Source organism: Vespa crabro, chromosome 9 (genome assembly GCF_910589235.1).
Source record: "Vespa crabro chromosome 9, iyVesCrab1.2, whole genome shotgun sequence".
Lineage (NCBI taxonomy): Eukaryota > Metazoa > Arthropoda > Insecta > Hymenoptera > Vespidae > Vespa > Vespa crabro.
In genome coordinates, this window is record NC_060963.1 from 7,784,838 (window position 1) to 7,797,386 (window position 12,549).

General features: G+C 33.9%; 1 protein-coding gene across 3 annotated transcripts in view; it reads right to left on the reverse strand.

Annotated features, from left to right (window-relative positions):
- Positions 1 to 1,221: 1,221 nt before the first annotated feature.
- LOC124426539 (sestrin homolog) overlaps positions 1,222 to 12,549 on the reverse strand; it is a 90,899-nt gene continuing 79,571 nt past the window's right edge. For all 3 annotated transcript variants that reach the window (XM_046968321.1, XM_046968322.1, XM_046968323.1), the window contains 6 exons: positions 7,805 to 7,975; positions 4,924 to 5,106; positions 4,518 to 4,758; positions 4,164 to 4,429; positions 3,277 to 3,651; positions 1,222 to 3,018 (listed from right to left, as the gene is read on the reverse strand). In XM_046968321.1, coding sequence (XP_046824277.1) covers positions 2,932 to 3,018; positions 3,277 to 3,651; positions 4,164 to 4,429; positions 4,518 to 4,758; positions 4,924 to 5,106; positions 7,805 to 7,975 — 1,323 coding nt within the window. In that variant the 3' untranslated portion in view covers positions 1,222 to 2,931. The remainder of the gene's footprint in view (positions 3,019 to 3,276; positions 3,652 to 4,163; positions 4,430 to 4,517; positions 4,759 to 4,923; positions 5,107 to 7,804; positions 7,976 to 12,549) is intronic.

Genomic DNA, 12,549 nt, shown 5'->3' on the forward strand with positions numbered 1-12,549 from the left:
AAGAATTATATAGTAATTTCTGGATTCGTCGTTTCGACGCAGAAACAAAAAAGAGTGTTCGTTCGATTTGGGTACGTGCCGAGTGAGATATAAGCATGAAACGATTGTACCGTTGTTTTACGGCCATGCATTGGCGCCAAGACCGAGGAGCTCCACGATCGAGGAGTCGTTCTTTCGTAAACTCTCCAAGTGATATGTAGACGCCGTTTAAAGCGATTAAACGGTGTCAATGTTGGTCGAAAGCTTTCACCATTCTTTCTCTTTTAGTTTCGCCTCGTTTCATCGATGTCAAGAAAAGAAAGCTGGATAACAGATTTTTTCAAAAAATCTATACCTCCCTCTCTCTCTCTCTCTCTCTCTCTCTCTCGCCTCCCTTCCTCCCTCTTTCTTTTTGTTTCATTTACAAAGAATAATTTAAAAAATTTTCGAACGAAAATTTCTCTTTGCACTCGTACAAAAAATACTACTTAAAGCAATCGTTTAATCTTTTTAAGTCTTTCGAAATTTCTTAAACTTTCTTAAGGATATTATAATATGAAAAAGTCTGCGATCCAGCGATCCACCGATCATCCTAGAAACCTTGAGTTGCTCCGAATCATTACACAAGAATCATGCTCTCGTGATTTAGAGCACGTACATACATTGTTATATAATAAAGAGACATCTCTAATTACAAACGCTACATAATCTTCCTCTCGCACGTATAATACGACAAATATCTCTTCTCTCACACATTCATGCATTCTCTCTCTCTTTCTCTCCCCGTCTCTCTCTCTCTCTCTCTCTCTCTCTCTCTCTCTCTCTCTCTCTCTCTCTCTCTCATGCTCTTTCTTTCTTTTCTCCTCTTACGTCGAACGTAAATAACGAGCGTGCGTATATACGTCTTTTCTCTTTGTGTTTGTTTGCTTGTTTGTTTGCTTGTTTGCTTGTTTGTTTGTTTGTTTGTTTGCTTGTTCATGTTGTGTGTCTGCACTTTTGTGTAAATGTATGCATATTTGATCGTTCATGCAAGGATAATAATAGTGTGTTCATAGGTATGTATGTATGTGTGTATGATGCATGCATGTATGCACGTATGTATGCGCGTATGTATGCGTGTATGTATGCGCGTATATATGCGTATTTATGTATGCATGTGTGATACGTGTATGTATGTACGTATGTACGTGTATTTGTTATATAATATTTATATGCCATCACAGAACGTATATTTCGCGTGTATAGTTTGTGCCACGTTTTATTCCTTATTCTTCGTGTATCATAAAACGACTTATGTGAATTTGATTTTTTAAAACAGCCTCTCCGTTCTCTCCTAACTTTTTTTTTCTTCTGTTTTATATACTACTTTCTCCTTTCTTTCCTCTTCTCTCTCTCTCTTTTTCTCTCTCTCACTTTCTCTCTCTCTCTCTCGCTCTCTTTCTCTCTTTCTCTCTCCCACTTTCTCTGTTTCTCTCTTTTTTCTCCTAGCGAAAATTACATTTGCCGTTGCGAGAAATTACATCTGCCGATTTCGAGATGTTATAAATTTCAGCACGTTCACTTCTCCATCAACGCGAACAAATCATTAAAATATTACAGATACTTCCCACTTTACGAATTACCAACTATGCACAAATTTTTTCTTTTTTCTGTTTTTTCTTTTTTTTTTTAATTTTTTGTTTATTTTTTTCCTTCTTCTTTTTTTCCTTTAAATGATATATAATACTTTTTAAAAAAGGTATACTACACTTAAAATTATTAAGATTTCCAATGGGAAATATTAATTGTCAGGAACAAAAAACATATATTTATTACATTGCCGTCTACGGAAAATGTTAATTCTCACTTTAAAAGAAAGAGATCAGAACGAATAAATTCGTAAAAGACGGGAATTACCTGTATCAACGCTACCGATCGTTTAAAGGCATGAAATTCGTTGATAAGCGCGCACATAATTCGATGCCTTATTATGTGTTGATATTCCCAAAAAGATCGGTGGTCTTTCATTTTAATTCCAATTTCAGGCCCCCTTCGCGCCCTTCTCTTTTTCTATCTCTTTATGTTTTCTTGCTATTATAACGTATATCGTACATTTGAAAAATATAGAAAATTTTATGATATCGAAGAAGTTTTTTTTCTGCCAAGAGATAATAATAAAGAAGCACACCTTTTCAATATTAATTTCTTTCGCTGCATCCTTACAAACTTTATATTCCGATGGATTAGCGAAAGAAAGAAAAGAAAAGAAAAGAAAAGAAGAAAAAAATACAGCCGAACGTATATGGCTGCCACACATCAAAATAAAAAAAAAAAAAAAAAAAAAAAAAAAAAAATACGCGAGTCTTTCTATCTATAAAACAATTGATGATATATCATCTCTTCTTCTCGTAATCTTTCCATTGCTCTCAGAGCTTTCATTCTTACAATAATTTCGATTTTCGATTCCAGCGACGAAGAATTTTATCGAGGATCTTTTCAAACGATCTGTTCTCCATCTTTTTTCGAGGCGTTTGCTTTGTCTTTTCCTCAATCATCAACGCAAGCTCAAGCTAACGATTAACTGATAAACTCTTGGAAAAGCGAAAGATCCAAGAAAAACGCGTATAATTTCTTCAATGTTGTATCTACATATTACTCTCTCTGATGTCCTGTAATATGCGTTTCCATGTGTTGTGTCTTGTATGTTTGACGCGTTTTTCATTTTTCATGCGCAAATCACGTGTACCGGTGTCACGTTTGCTCATATCCTTTCTGTACCGTGTACAAAAGCCTCGCTAAATAAACATCACACGACTCGAAACGTAAAAAATAATAATTTAACAAACAAACAAAAAATTAAAAAAAAAAGAGAGAATTACAAAAATCAGAATAAGAAAGATTCTAATAAACGAGCCGATTGACCAGGACAGATCCAACCACCAAGCGAACGATGGGACCCGATTTGGTCTTCATTTAGGTCATATATCTCATCACAGCACGTAAAGCATACAATAATTCTGCTTGCATGCGTGCTTCCAATATCATCAAGTTCACGTGCACCTGAAGACAAAACAAAACAAAACATTAATAATATATGTGATATAATTAGAATTTACCTATAGTAATTTCGTATATTTGTCAAAGGAAAAAAAAAGCAAACAAGAAAAACTGTGTTCCCACGTAATAGGTAAAAATTTCTAGATAATCTTCTTCTTCTTTTCATAAGAAGTGTCTTTTTTATTTCTTTATTTTTTTTCTTTGTTATTTTTCTTTGTTCCTTTCTGTTTTTTTTTTTTTTTTATTTTTTTTTAAACTTACCTTTTCACTATGCTTGAACTCCCTCATGACACGATCATAATCCTTCTTAGTAACGCGTTCCGGATAACAGACAGCGCTCTTGATAAAGGTCTTAAGACTTCGTTCGAGGAGTTGATTAACCTCATTGTAATCGTAGTCATCGTGTCTTATTCCGAACATACATTGGATGTAGTTCCATATTGCTCGTCTAAAACGAGATGTGTCAACCTTACTATGCGTACCCATAGTGTAATACGTCAGATTGTAAGTCGTCTTGAACTTGTCGTCTAGGAAATTGCCCACATCGTTGTAAAGTCGATTCACCAACGAGTAACCGTGGTCATCCCAGGAATAGTCTTGTACGCGGAAGGTCGGTATGTCGTTCAGTTGACCTCGCTAAAAATAGAAGAGAAAAGCTTTAAAGGATAGCCAAGATTTGTATACTCTATCTTATTATTGACTATGATCAGATCCGTTGAAAATAGAATAGACGAGATAATTCTTCTTCTTCTTCTTCTTTTTTGCCCTCATTTATTATTTTTTTCTTTTTTTAAGAGCAAAGAACCAATAACGAGAAGGAGCCATTTTATTGACTCATCTTCCTCTTTCTTTCCATCCCCGGAAGAATTAAACGATACGTGAACGTTATCGTCCTTTAAATATTCATCATTGCGCAAGTAAAAGGAACACGATTAAACCACCAAGAGAGATTTATGTATTCATAGTTAACAACCTTGGAATATTCTTCACTTTCTTTCTTTTCTTTTTTTTGTTTTTTTCTTTTCTTTAACATTCGATAGTTAAAAAACTTGATAACGAAATTTGACGGAGCGTGACACGAATGTACAGTAGAATCGATAAAAAGTTATGACACGTTATATAATCGTTGAATAAACGTGATAATATACCTTAGCAAAATCTTGATATATGAAGGTAGGATCGTCAATGAAGAGGCCGATGTCGGAATCAAGAATGCTGCTACTCCTTTGAGGTGCAGCTGCCAATTCGGCTGATTGCGTTTCGACCGTTTCAAATCTTTTCGATAATTCCTCTTGCGTTATTTGATAAGACTCGGATTTTTCGGAAAGCCGTTTCATTCGTTCCATTAAAGTTTCCACGCCGACCTCTTGTTCACCAACTATGCTAGGCGACGATGGCGGCGACGGTACGTTTTCTATGACAAAATATATGAAAAATTGTATAATCTCTCGAGTTATATCTTGAAGAAAAAAAAAAAAAAATCGATGTCCAAACTAACATACCAGTCTTGCCGTCGCCATTGGGTATTTCCTTGGGATTACTAGAAAGTTTTTCTTTGGCAGGTGGCACTTTATTGCTATTGTCTTGTATATTTTCCTTGTAATGATGGCCGGTTACGTTGTCCAATTCTTCGTTGATTCCACATGAGAAAACAAACGATGACAACGAATGAAAATGGGCCAAAAGGACTATCGCATGGACGACTTCGGCCAAGGACCAATTGTCCGCGCCTTTGGTCAGTTTCTAAAGAAATCAAATATAAAGGAATGTTATAAGAAATCAAATTTATAAAAATATTAATGAAAAAAAGAAAATATATATATATATATATACATATATAAACGTTAAACGTTATCAATATTTAACAAAGTAATTATCAAGTACTTTCGAAAATAATATAACATTTACCTCTATGTGCGTTTTATTTAGAAGCCACGGCCTGTGAGCTAAGATTTTATTGATCTCATAGAGATCTTGAAGCTTCCGTGGGATCGATCTCAAACCTTGAAGCCACAAGGGGTCACCACCCTGAAGAAGAAACTCTCCCTTCTGCAGGTTTATCAGATAGCTGCACTGGTGCCTACCCGCGGCCTAAAATTATATGGAAACGTTAAATGTCTCTATTGAGTCGGGCACAATGTAGTAAAGTGATATCGTTGGCACGTTGAAAGAAAGAAATAAACAAAAAAAATAAAAAAAAAATAAAAAAAAAAGGAGAAAGAGAAAGAAAATAATACACGTATAGAAAAAATAATAGTAGTGAGGTGGAAAAGGAGGAGAAATCAGGGGTGCAAAAGGCGAAGGTGATACGAGCAACGTCAATGATACGTGCAAACAAGACACGTGTTTATGAGAACTCAACGGATCAATCGACTCTAGAAACACGATAAGCGATAAGAGATGACAGTAGCTATATATACATTTATATTTATATGCATATGTATGTGTATGTGTGTTGCTTGAAAATATATCTACAAATACATCGGCGATATAAAGATATAGATGTATATATATATACAGTCACTCATAGAAATAGTTTGACACTCTTTAGAATTGATTAACTTTTTCACGATTTAAGTAGATATAGATATAGTAGATATTGAGTAGAGATTATCGTGTTACATGAAGTACGTCTCCAAGTAAAAAAGAAAAAAAATTTGTTTATATTGTAACAATGATAATAAGATAAGTATTATTTTTTTTCTTTTTGTTTTTAAAAGATAAAAGTTTTACGATATAATAGCGATTTTATAGATCTTTAAATAAATATAATTCGTCGTAATAAGATCGGCCAGTTTTTATGATATTTATACAATACACTACTTTCTTTATATCTCCTCAAAGATTTAAAGAACACTGTGGCCTAATCCGATAATATTCGATATCACAAAGCGTCTGAATATTTCCATGACTCATCTCGTAAATTGTAACCTCGCGCATAGCGTCGCATAGACTGCTAAAGTAATAAAAATAATTCGATATCAAGAAATATCGATAATATTAATTTCGTTTTATTATCGGTGAGTACGTGCAACAGTAATGACAATAGGGGTCAGTATGTCAAATTGTTTTCGAAAAGAAAAAAAAAATATTTCGATATGATGCTTGATAGAATTAAAATACAAGATAATTTTTCGAAAAAAAAAAACAATAATTAATTCAGATTACATATAAATACATATATATATATATATATATATATATATATATATATATATATATGATATATATATATATATGAATACATTATAATTATTATAGTATATATATAGGTGTATGTGTGTGTGTGGGTGTACGTATAAATTTATATACATATAGATATATATAAAAACTTTTCCGTCAACAAGAGAAAAGTTCCTTTAAACGATAAACTCGTTGGAAAGGCAATGAAGAGACTAAAGTTCGATAACTTTTATCCGCAAAAGTTAGCGAAGCTCACGCTTCGACGATCAAAATGCAGGCAATTGAGCGATGTATTTTCTCAACGAAGATCTTAATATGAAAATGAAAGAGATAGAAAGAAACGACGATTGCCGAAGTGAGATAGAACCACGGAATCGAATGTTTACCGGCGAGCAAGGTGTTTTTCAGATATCTTATCGCTTATCGTCTCTTTCCGTCTACTTCCCCTTTACCCCTTCTTTCTTCTACGAGATAAAGTGTTTTTCAGTCGATCATTCTAATCTATTTTCATGCACGTTTATTTTCTACTTTCCTTTTCTCTCTTTTTCTTCATTCATAATCGTCAATAAATTAATTTCGATCGAATCTCGATATTACACGTGTATTCGAATTCGTTACCAGTATGTATGTTTTAAATATTGACGTTAATTCATTCATTTGGACTTGTGTAATCGGATGAATTAAAACGATTTCATTCGATTCGTATCGTTTCGTTATAAAGAAAAGAGTAAAGTACAATGTCTATGTGCCAAAGCAATGAACTTCGCGACAAGAGACAACGGTAGAGGACTAAAATTATGCTTTTATCGTTATCTTGAAGAACGGAAATTCCATTGTCATTTAGTACGTAAGTAATCTAACTTTAACGTAAATTTGATGAAAACTAAAAAGGACAAAGGGATTTAATTTCGATCGAACGTATTTATTTCAAGAAAGATGTCCATTAAATTCTCATCTAAAAGCTTTTACTTTCGTTTTCAGATCGTTCTTCGTTTCTCCTTTCTCATTTCTCGTTACTCTTATTAATCGCTAAAAGTAGGCCTCCTATTGGCGAAGAAAACATAGATTATTTTTTACCCTAACAAATCGTTTGAACCTAATCTTTACGACGCGAAGAACAGCACATATTATGAAACTACCGTTGCATTTACTCGGATTTCTTGATAACCTTTGACAAAGACGAGATTGATAATAGCTCATCTAGCAAGTATTATATCAACGGAATTAAAAGGGGAAAACAAAATTAAAACAAAAATAAAAAAGAGACACCACACGAATTCTCGTATTAATTGGTTCGAGTAAACAATTTTTTGGGCAAGAAAATCCTCCGAGAGTTATCACTGAAATATTTCTCAATTTGCTAAAAAGATGAAATGACCCCCCCTTTCGAAGAAATAAAAAAGGAAAAAACTGCTCAATTACGTAAGTATTTTGTTCGTTATCTTTGTCGTATCAACGTTAACGCGTATTTTCTTCGTCGATCACACACGCCTGCTTACGATTCACGTTGATAGGAAATGATCGAAATAAAAAAACAGCAATGACAATAATAATAATAATAAAAGAGAAAAAAAACGAAAATGAAATGAAAAAATTATTTACTCACCATAATGGCTATGAGATGTCTGTAATCGTAAGGAAGCGGTCCATCACCCCTAAGGATGAAATTTTGAGTTCGAAGGAAGTGGTCTAAATACAAGGGATGCGATGACATTACCCTGGAGACATGGTCCAATCTGTTGTTCTGAAGGAAAGCATCCATCAACAATATGCGTGTCTGTGAACGAAAAGAAAAGAAAAAATAAACGTATAGTTCTATGAAATAATTGATTAATATAAAATAAAAAAAGCCGAAAATATCGGAAATCTAACGGATAGAAATCTCAAGTAAACGTTCGATGACTTAACGGTAAATACTTGTTTTTGATATCGTTGAAAATATTAATTAGTTTTCGCGTGGTAGACCGCTCGGTTTTGATAGCCAGATATAACTCGAACATCTCGATTTATTGAAAAAAACTCGTTGTTATCGTCGATTCAATGGGAGATCAATCTATCGAAAAGCACTCGAGATGACTATTAAAAGTAGACGGAATCACTTTTGCTTTGTTGTAAAAAAAAAAAGGAAGAAAAAAAAGAACCGGAAAGAACAAAAAAAAGGAGCTGGAAAATAGATGCAGTATACTGAGAGACGCGTTTTTTTTGGGATGATGATGAATTGCATCATCCTCTTGTTTTGTTCGTTTCGCTCGACGAAAACGACGGAAGGAGGTTTCCGGGTCAATTCTCTCTCTTTCACTCTCTTTATTTCTCTTTCTTTTTCTCTCGTAATCGGTTGTTTGTCTTGCGTCATCTGCCAAACGAACGAGCGAAGTTTTTACGTAGTTATAAAAATTTTTTTATTGTCGATGTGACGCCTAAAAAAAAATTATAAAATCTAATAATATCGTGCACGTTGATAATATATAGAAGAAAACTTTTATTTTGTTTTTATCGTAATATTTATAAATAAGTCACGGATCGGAGTGTGTAGACGAGTAATACGTTGTCAACGATCACGTGCCGTTCATTCAAACAATTACATATTCGTGGGGGTCCTTTAGATCGGCGCAGTTAATTGTTCAATTAGTTTAACTGGCCATTTAGAGATATTATCAAAGATAATCTAAGAGAGAATGAGAAATCGTACGGATAGTTTAACGTGGCCGTGACCGACACGAGTATGACCTTGTAACAGGTTGCCAACCCTGCATCGTCGCACGTGGAATCGAACGCAAAAGGCACTTCTCGTTGCTTGGCGCCAACTTTCTCCGGCCACGACGAAACAACACAACGAATCCCGAGTTGTGACGCAAACCGGTAGGTTAGACGAGAGAGCGTTGGCGATCGAACCATTTATCTTGATCTAACGAGATAATAATCATCTAAATATCGACCTATAAAAAGATTTTACCTGTTCTTTTTTTTCCAAATCTTAAACACCGAACAAATATAAAATATAAATTTACGAATGTTAGGAAGGGAAAAGAAAATGAAAAAAAAGAACTGGAACGATGAATGAACGACAGGGAAAGCGAAAGAGAACTATTCTCCGTAAGTCGATCGATTGTGAAGAAGAAAAGAAAAGTAAAAGAGAGAGAGAAAGAGAGAGGAACTCGATGGCACGGATTTGACTGCGAAGACAGGTGTTACTGAATTAACTCTTGGAGGCGACTTGGCTGCATCTTCGGAAAAGCTCGCCAGCAAAGTACCGTCCTTCCGAGAAGCGTCTTTCCTTTGGCAACATCTCTTGGCACGAAGCCCGCGCGTGTGGCACATTACTTTTTCTCTCTCCCTTATACGTTTCGCACGCACTCGCGTACTTTCCGACGCACGCGTTTCTCCTACCACCATCACCATCACACCTCCTCCTTCTCCTCTACCTCTATCTCCACCTCCACCAAAACTCGTCCAAAACTACCGTACAAGAATAACTTTCGAACGGGAGTCGTAACTTCGGGAACGATCACTCAACGAGCTTCTCCTTTCTTTTCGAAATCCTAACCATCCTAACGATAAGAGATCTTCGGGGAAAAGGACCACCCCAATGTGTTTCGATTTTTGTTCTTTTTTGTTTTTTCCTTTTTTTTCTCTTTTTTGTTTTTTTATTTATTCTTTTTTTTTATTTTTTTTTTTTTATTTTTTTTTTTTTGTTCCATTTGACTTCATCGATAATTCTGATAAAGATATAGAGATTTAAAGGAAGAGTTTTAAGTGAGTTACATTTAAAGACTTAACATATCCTCGAAGATATATCCTAAAAAGCTTTTTAGGTATCAATCCATTTACCAAAGATCCGATCTTAAAGGATCATTTCTCTCTTTCGAGTTTTCCATCTTCTTCAAGAAAATTAACGATCTTCTTTCTTCTTTTTTTTTCCTTTTTCTTTTTCTTTCGTAATCGAAAAACTCTTGTTTGTCGTATACTATACGTATAAATACATTGACCTCGGAACATACGATTATCTCTTGTCGTTTCGTTCGATAAATATTTTCGATCTCTCTCGTCGAAAATTTCTTTTGAGGTATTTACGAAAGCGCGTATGCTTATGGAATCGTATGGAAGATCTTTATCCGTATTAACAGGATAAAACGAACCAAAATTTATTCTTTCGTAACGAATCCCAAATCGAAATTAATTTTATTCATAAATAAGATTATCGTCTTTGTTTCAATTCGGATTATATAAATTGACGTTTTAATCCAACCGATTTTTTCTTTTTTTTTCGATTTATTCGACTTTGAATATGATACAAATAGAATCGATATCTATCATACATATTTGTTTAGATCGAAAGAAATCGATTCGAACGTTAATCTATACAAGTACAATAATAATCAAGTGCCGATAAAAATCTTATCGATCAACGTCCTTAGATTTCTATTAAAGACGGTAGAATGTCTCGTGGAATGGAAAGAGAAACTTGTTCCATTAGAATGAATTAATTCATTTAATTGATTTCAAATAAATAATGTCATAAACACGTATGTCTATTGTACATAAATAAATACATTATCAACATCTTCCACATTAGAAATTAGAATTAAATTTACGTTAAAATTTGCATAAAATAAAAACACGAATATTTTCTCTCGATATCGTAAATATAGAAAAAATAAAGAAAAAGAAAAAAAAAAGAGAGAAAAAAAAGAAAGAAAAAGGTATCCATTATAAAGATCCGATTCAAACGGGAATCTAATCGAGAACTTGATTTAAAAATACTGATAAACCGTAAATCGGTTCTTTCTAACGTGTGCGTGTCGTACATTTTCGATCCATAGGAGTCGTTGCGTTGGCCGACCTAAATGTGGACCTTCCTCGAGGCAACGATATTTAAGGGTCGTTCCAAAGAATCATAGTTGTTACGAAGAAAACCATTAGTGAAGAAAAAAGAAAAAAGAAGAGAAAGAGAATTTTAGAATTTCTACAACGTACGTCGAGTAATATAAAAATGTAACAAATAAAAATTAAAATATAACAATCTCTTTAATTCAAAGAGATAAACATATTATCACGACAGTAAAAAAAAGGCCTATTATAATCTTTTTGACTTATCCTATCAACGACAAATTATCAAAGAACTTGGTTCGTTAGATAACAACCATATTTACTCCGTCAAAATATATCGATCTTTATGGGCTTTAACGAGGAAGACAAATCCATTAATTCTTTTTTTTTTTTTTTTTTTTTTTTTTTTTTTTTTTTTTTTTTTTTTTTTTTTTTTTTTTTAGAAAGATCGGAGTAAAAGAATACGATAGCTAGCTGATTAGCATTAGCTGTAGAAAACATCTTGCTTTAACAATACATAAGAATATCGTTATAATAAGGTCTTATGATGATTCTACCAAGTCGTTATTACGGACAGCTGGGTGTGCCCGCATATGTCTTAGGAAGAGAAACGCCGAGAGGAACGGAGGATATCGAAATGTCAAACGCAACAACGTTTGCTGTGTCTTCTGTAACTAGCTAGAGGGAACGACGACGACGACGACGACGAACATCGAAATAACGTTTACTCCAAAGACCCAGACGACGTATTGCATAATGTTTCATATTATGCCAATAAGAAAGTTTTGTTGAATATACGAAAATGTTATTTATGTATATATACACACACATATAGGTACTTACATATGCGTAAAAGTAAATATATTCATTCAAAGAAAAATAATAAAAATGAATGAATGTTAATATATATATATATACATATACATATACATATATGAAACAAAAATAAAATAGAAAATAAGAAACTAGTGAAGTTAGAACACCAACAATAACAATATCAACATCAGAACATCAACAACAACAATAGTAGCCGTGTTTTATATAAAACGTGAAAGGTGAGAGGAAAAGAAATAGAAGAGAGAAGGATAAAAGCTAAAGCATTGAGAACAAAGAAAACTCGTGAGTTCAATGCTCCCTTTCTTATCAGTGGATGATGGCACTGTTAGAGCTAGGCCAAGCGAGACTACCGACATCGGATTGGTCCGTTCGACGTCGTTGTCAGCATATCGATTGGCTGTACGCCACGTGACAAAGAAAACCGTACCTATCCCCACTATCCAATCTTCCGTCTCTGATGCTTTCACGATTATCTCAACTTCTCTCCTCTCTCTCTCTCTTTCTCTCTCATTTTTTCTCTACATTACTTTCTTCCTTCCACAGCTGAACATGTCCAAACGCGTTAGAACGAGTATCTACACGTTCACTAACAGTGCGTGTCTTTATGTTCTCTCTCATTCTCGTATTTTCTGTCCCAGTGACCAACTCCGAGAACAGATTCTACGCGCTTTGAATTTTCGATATGCT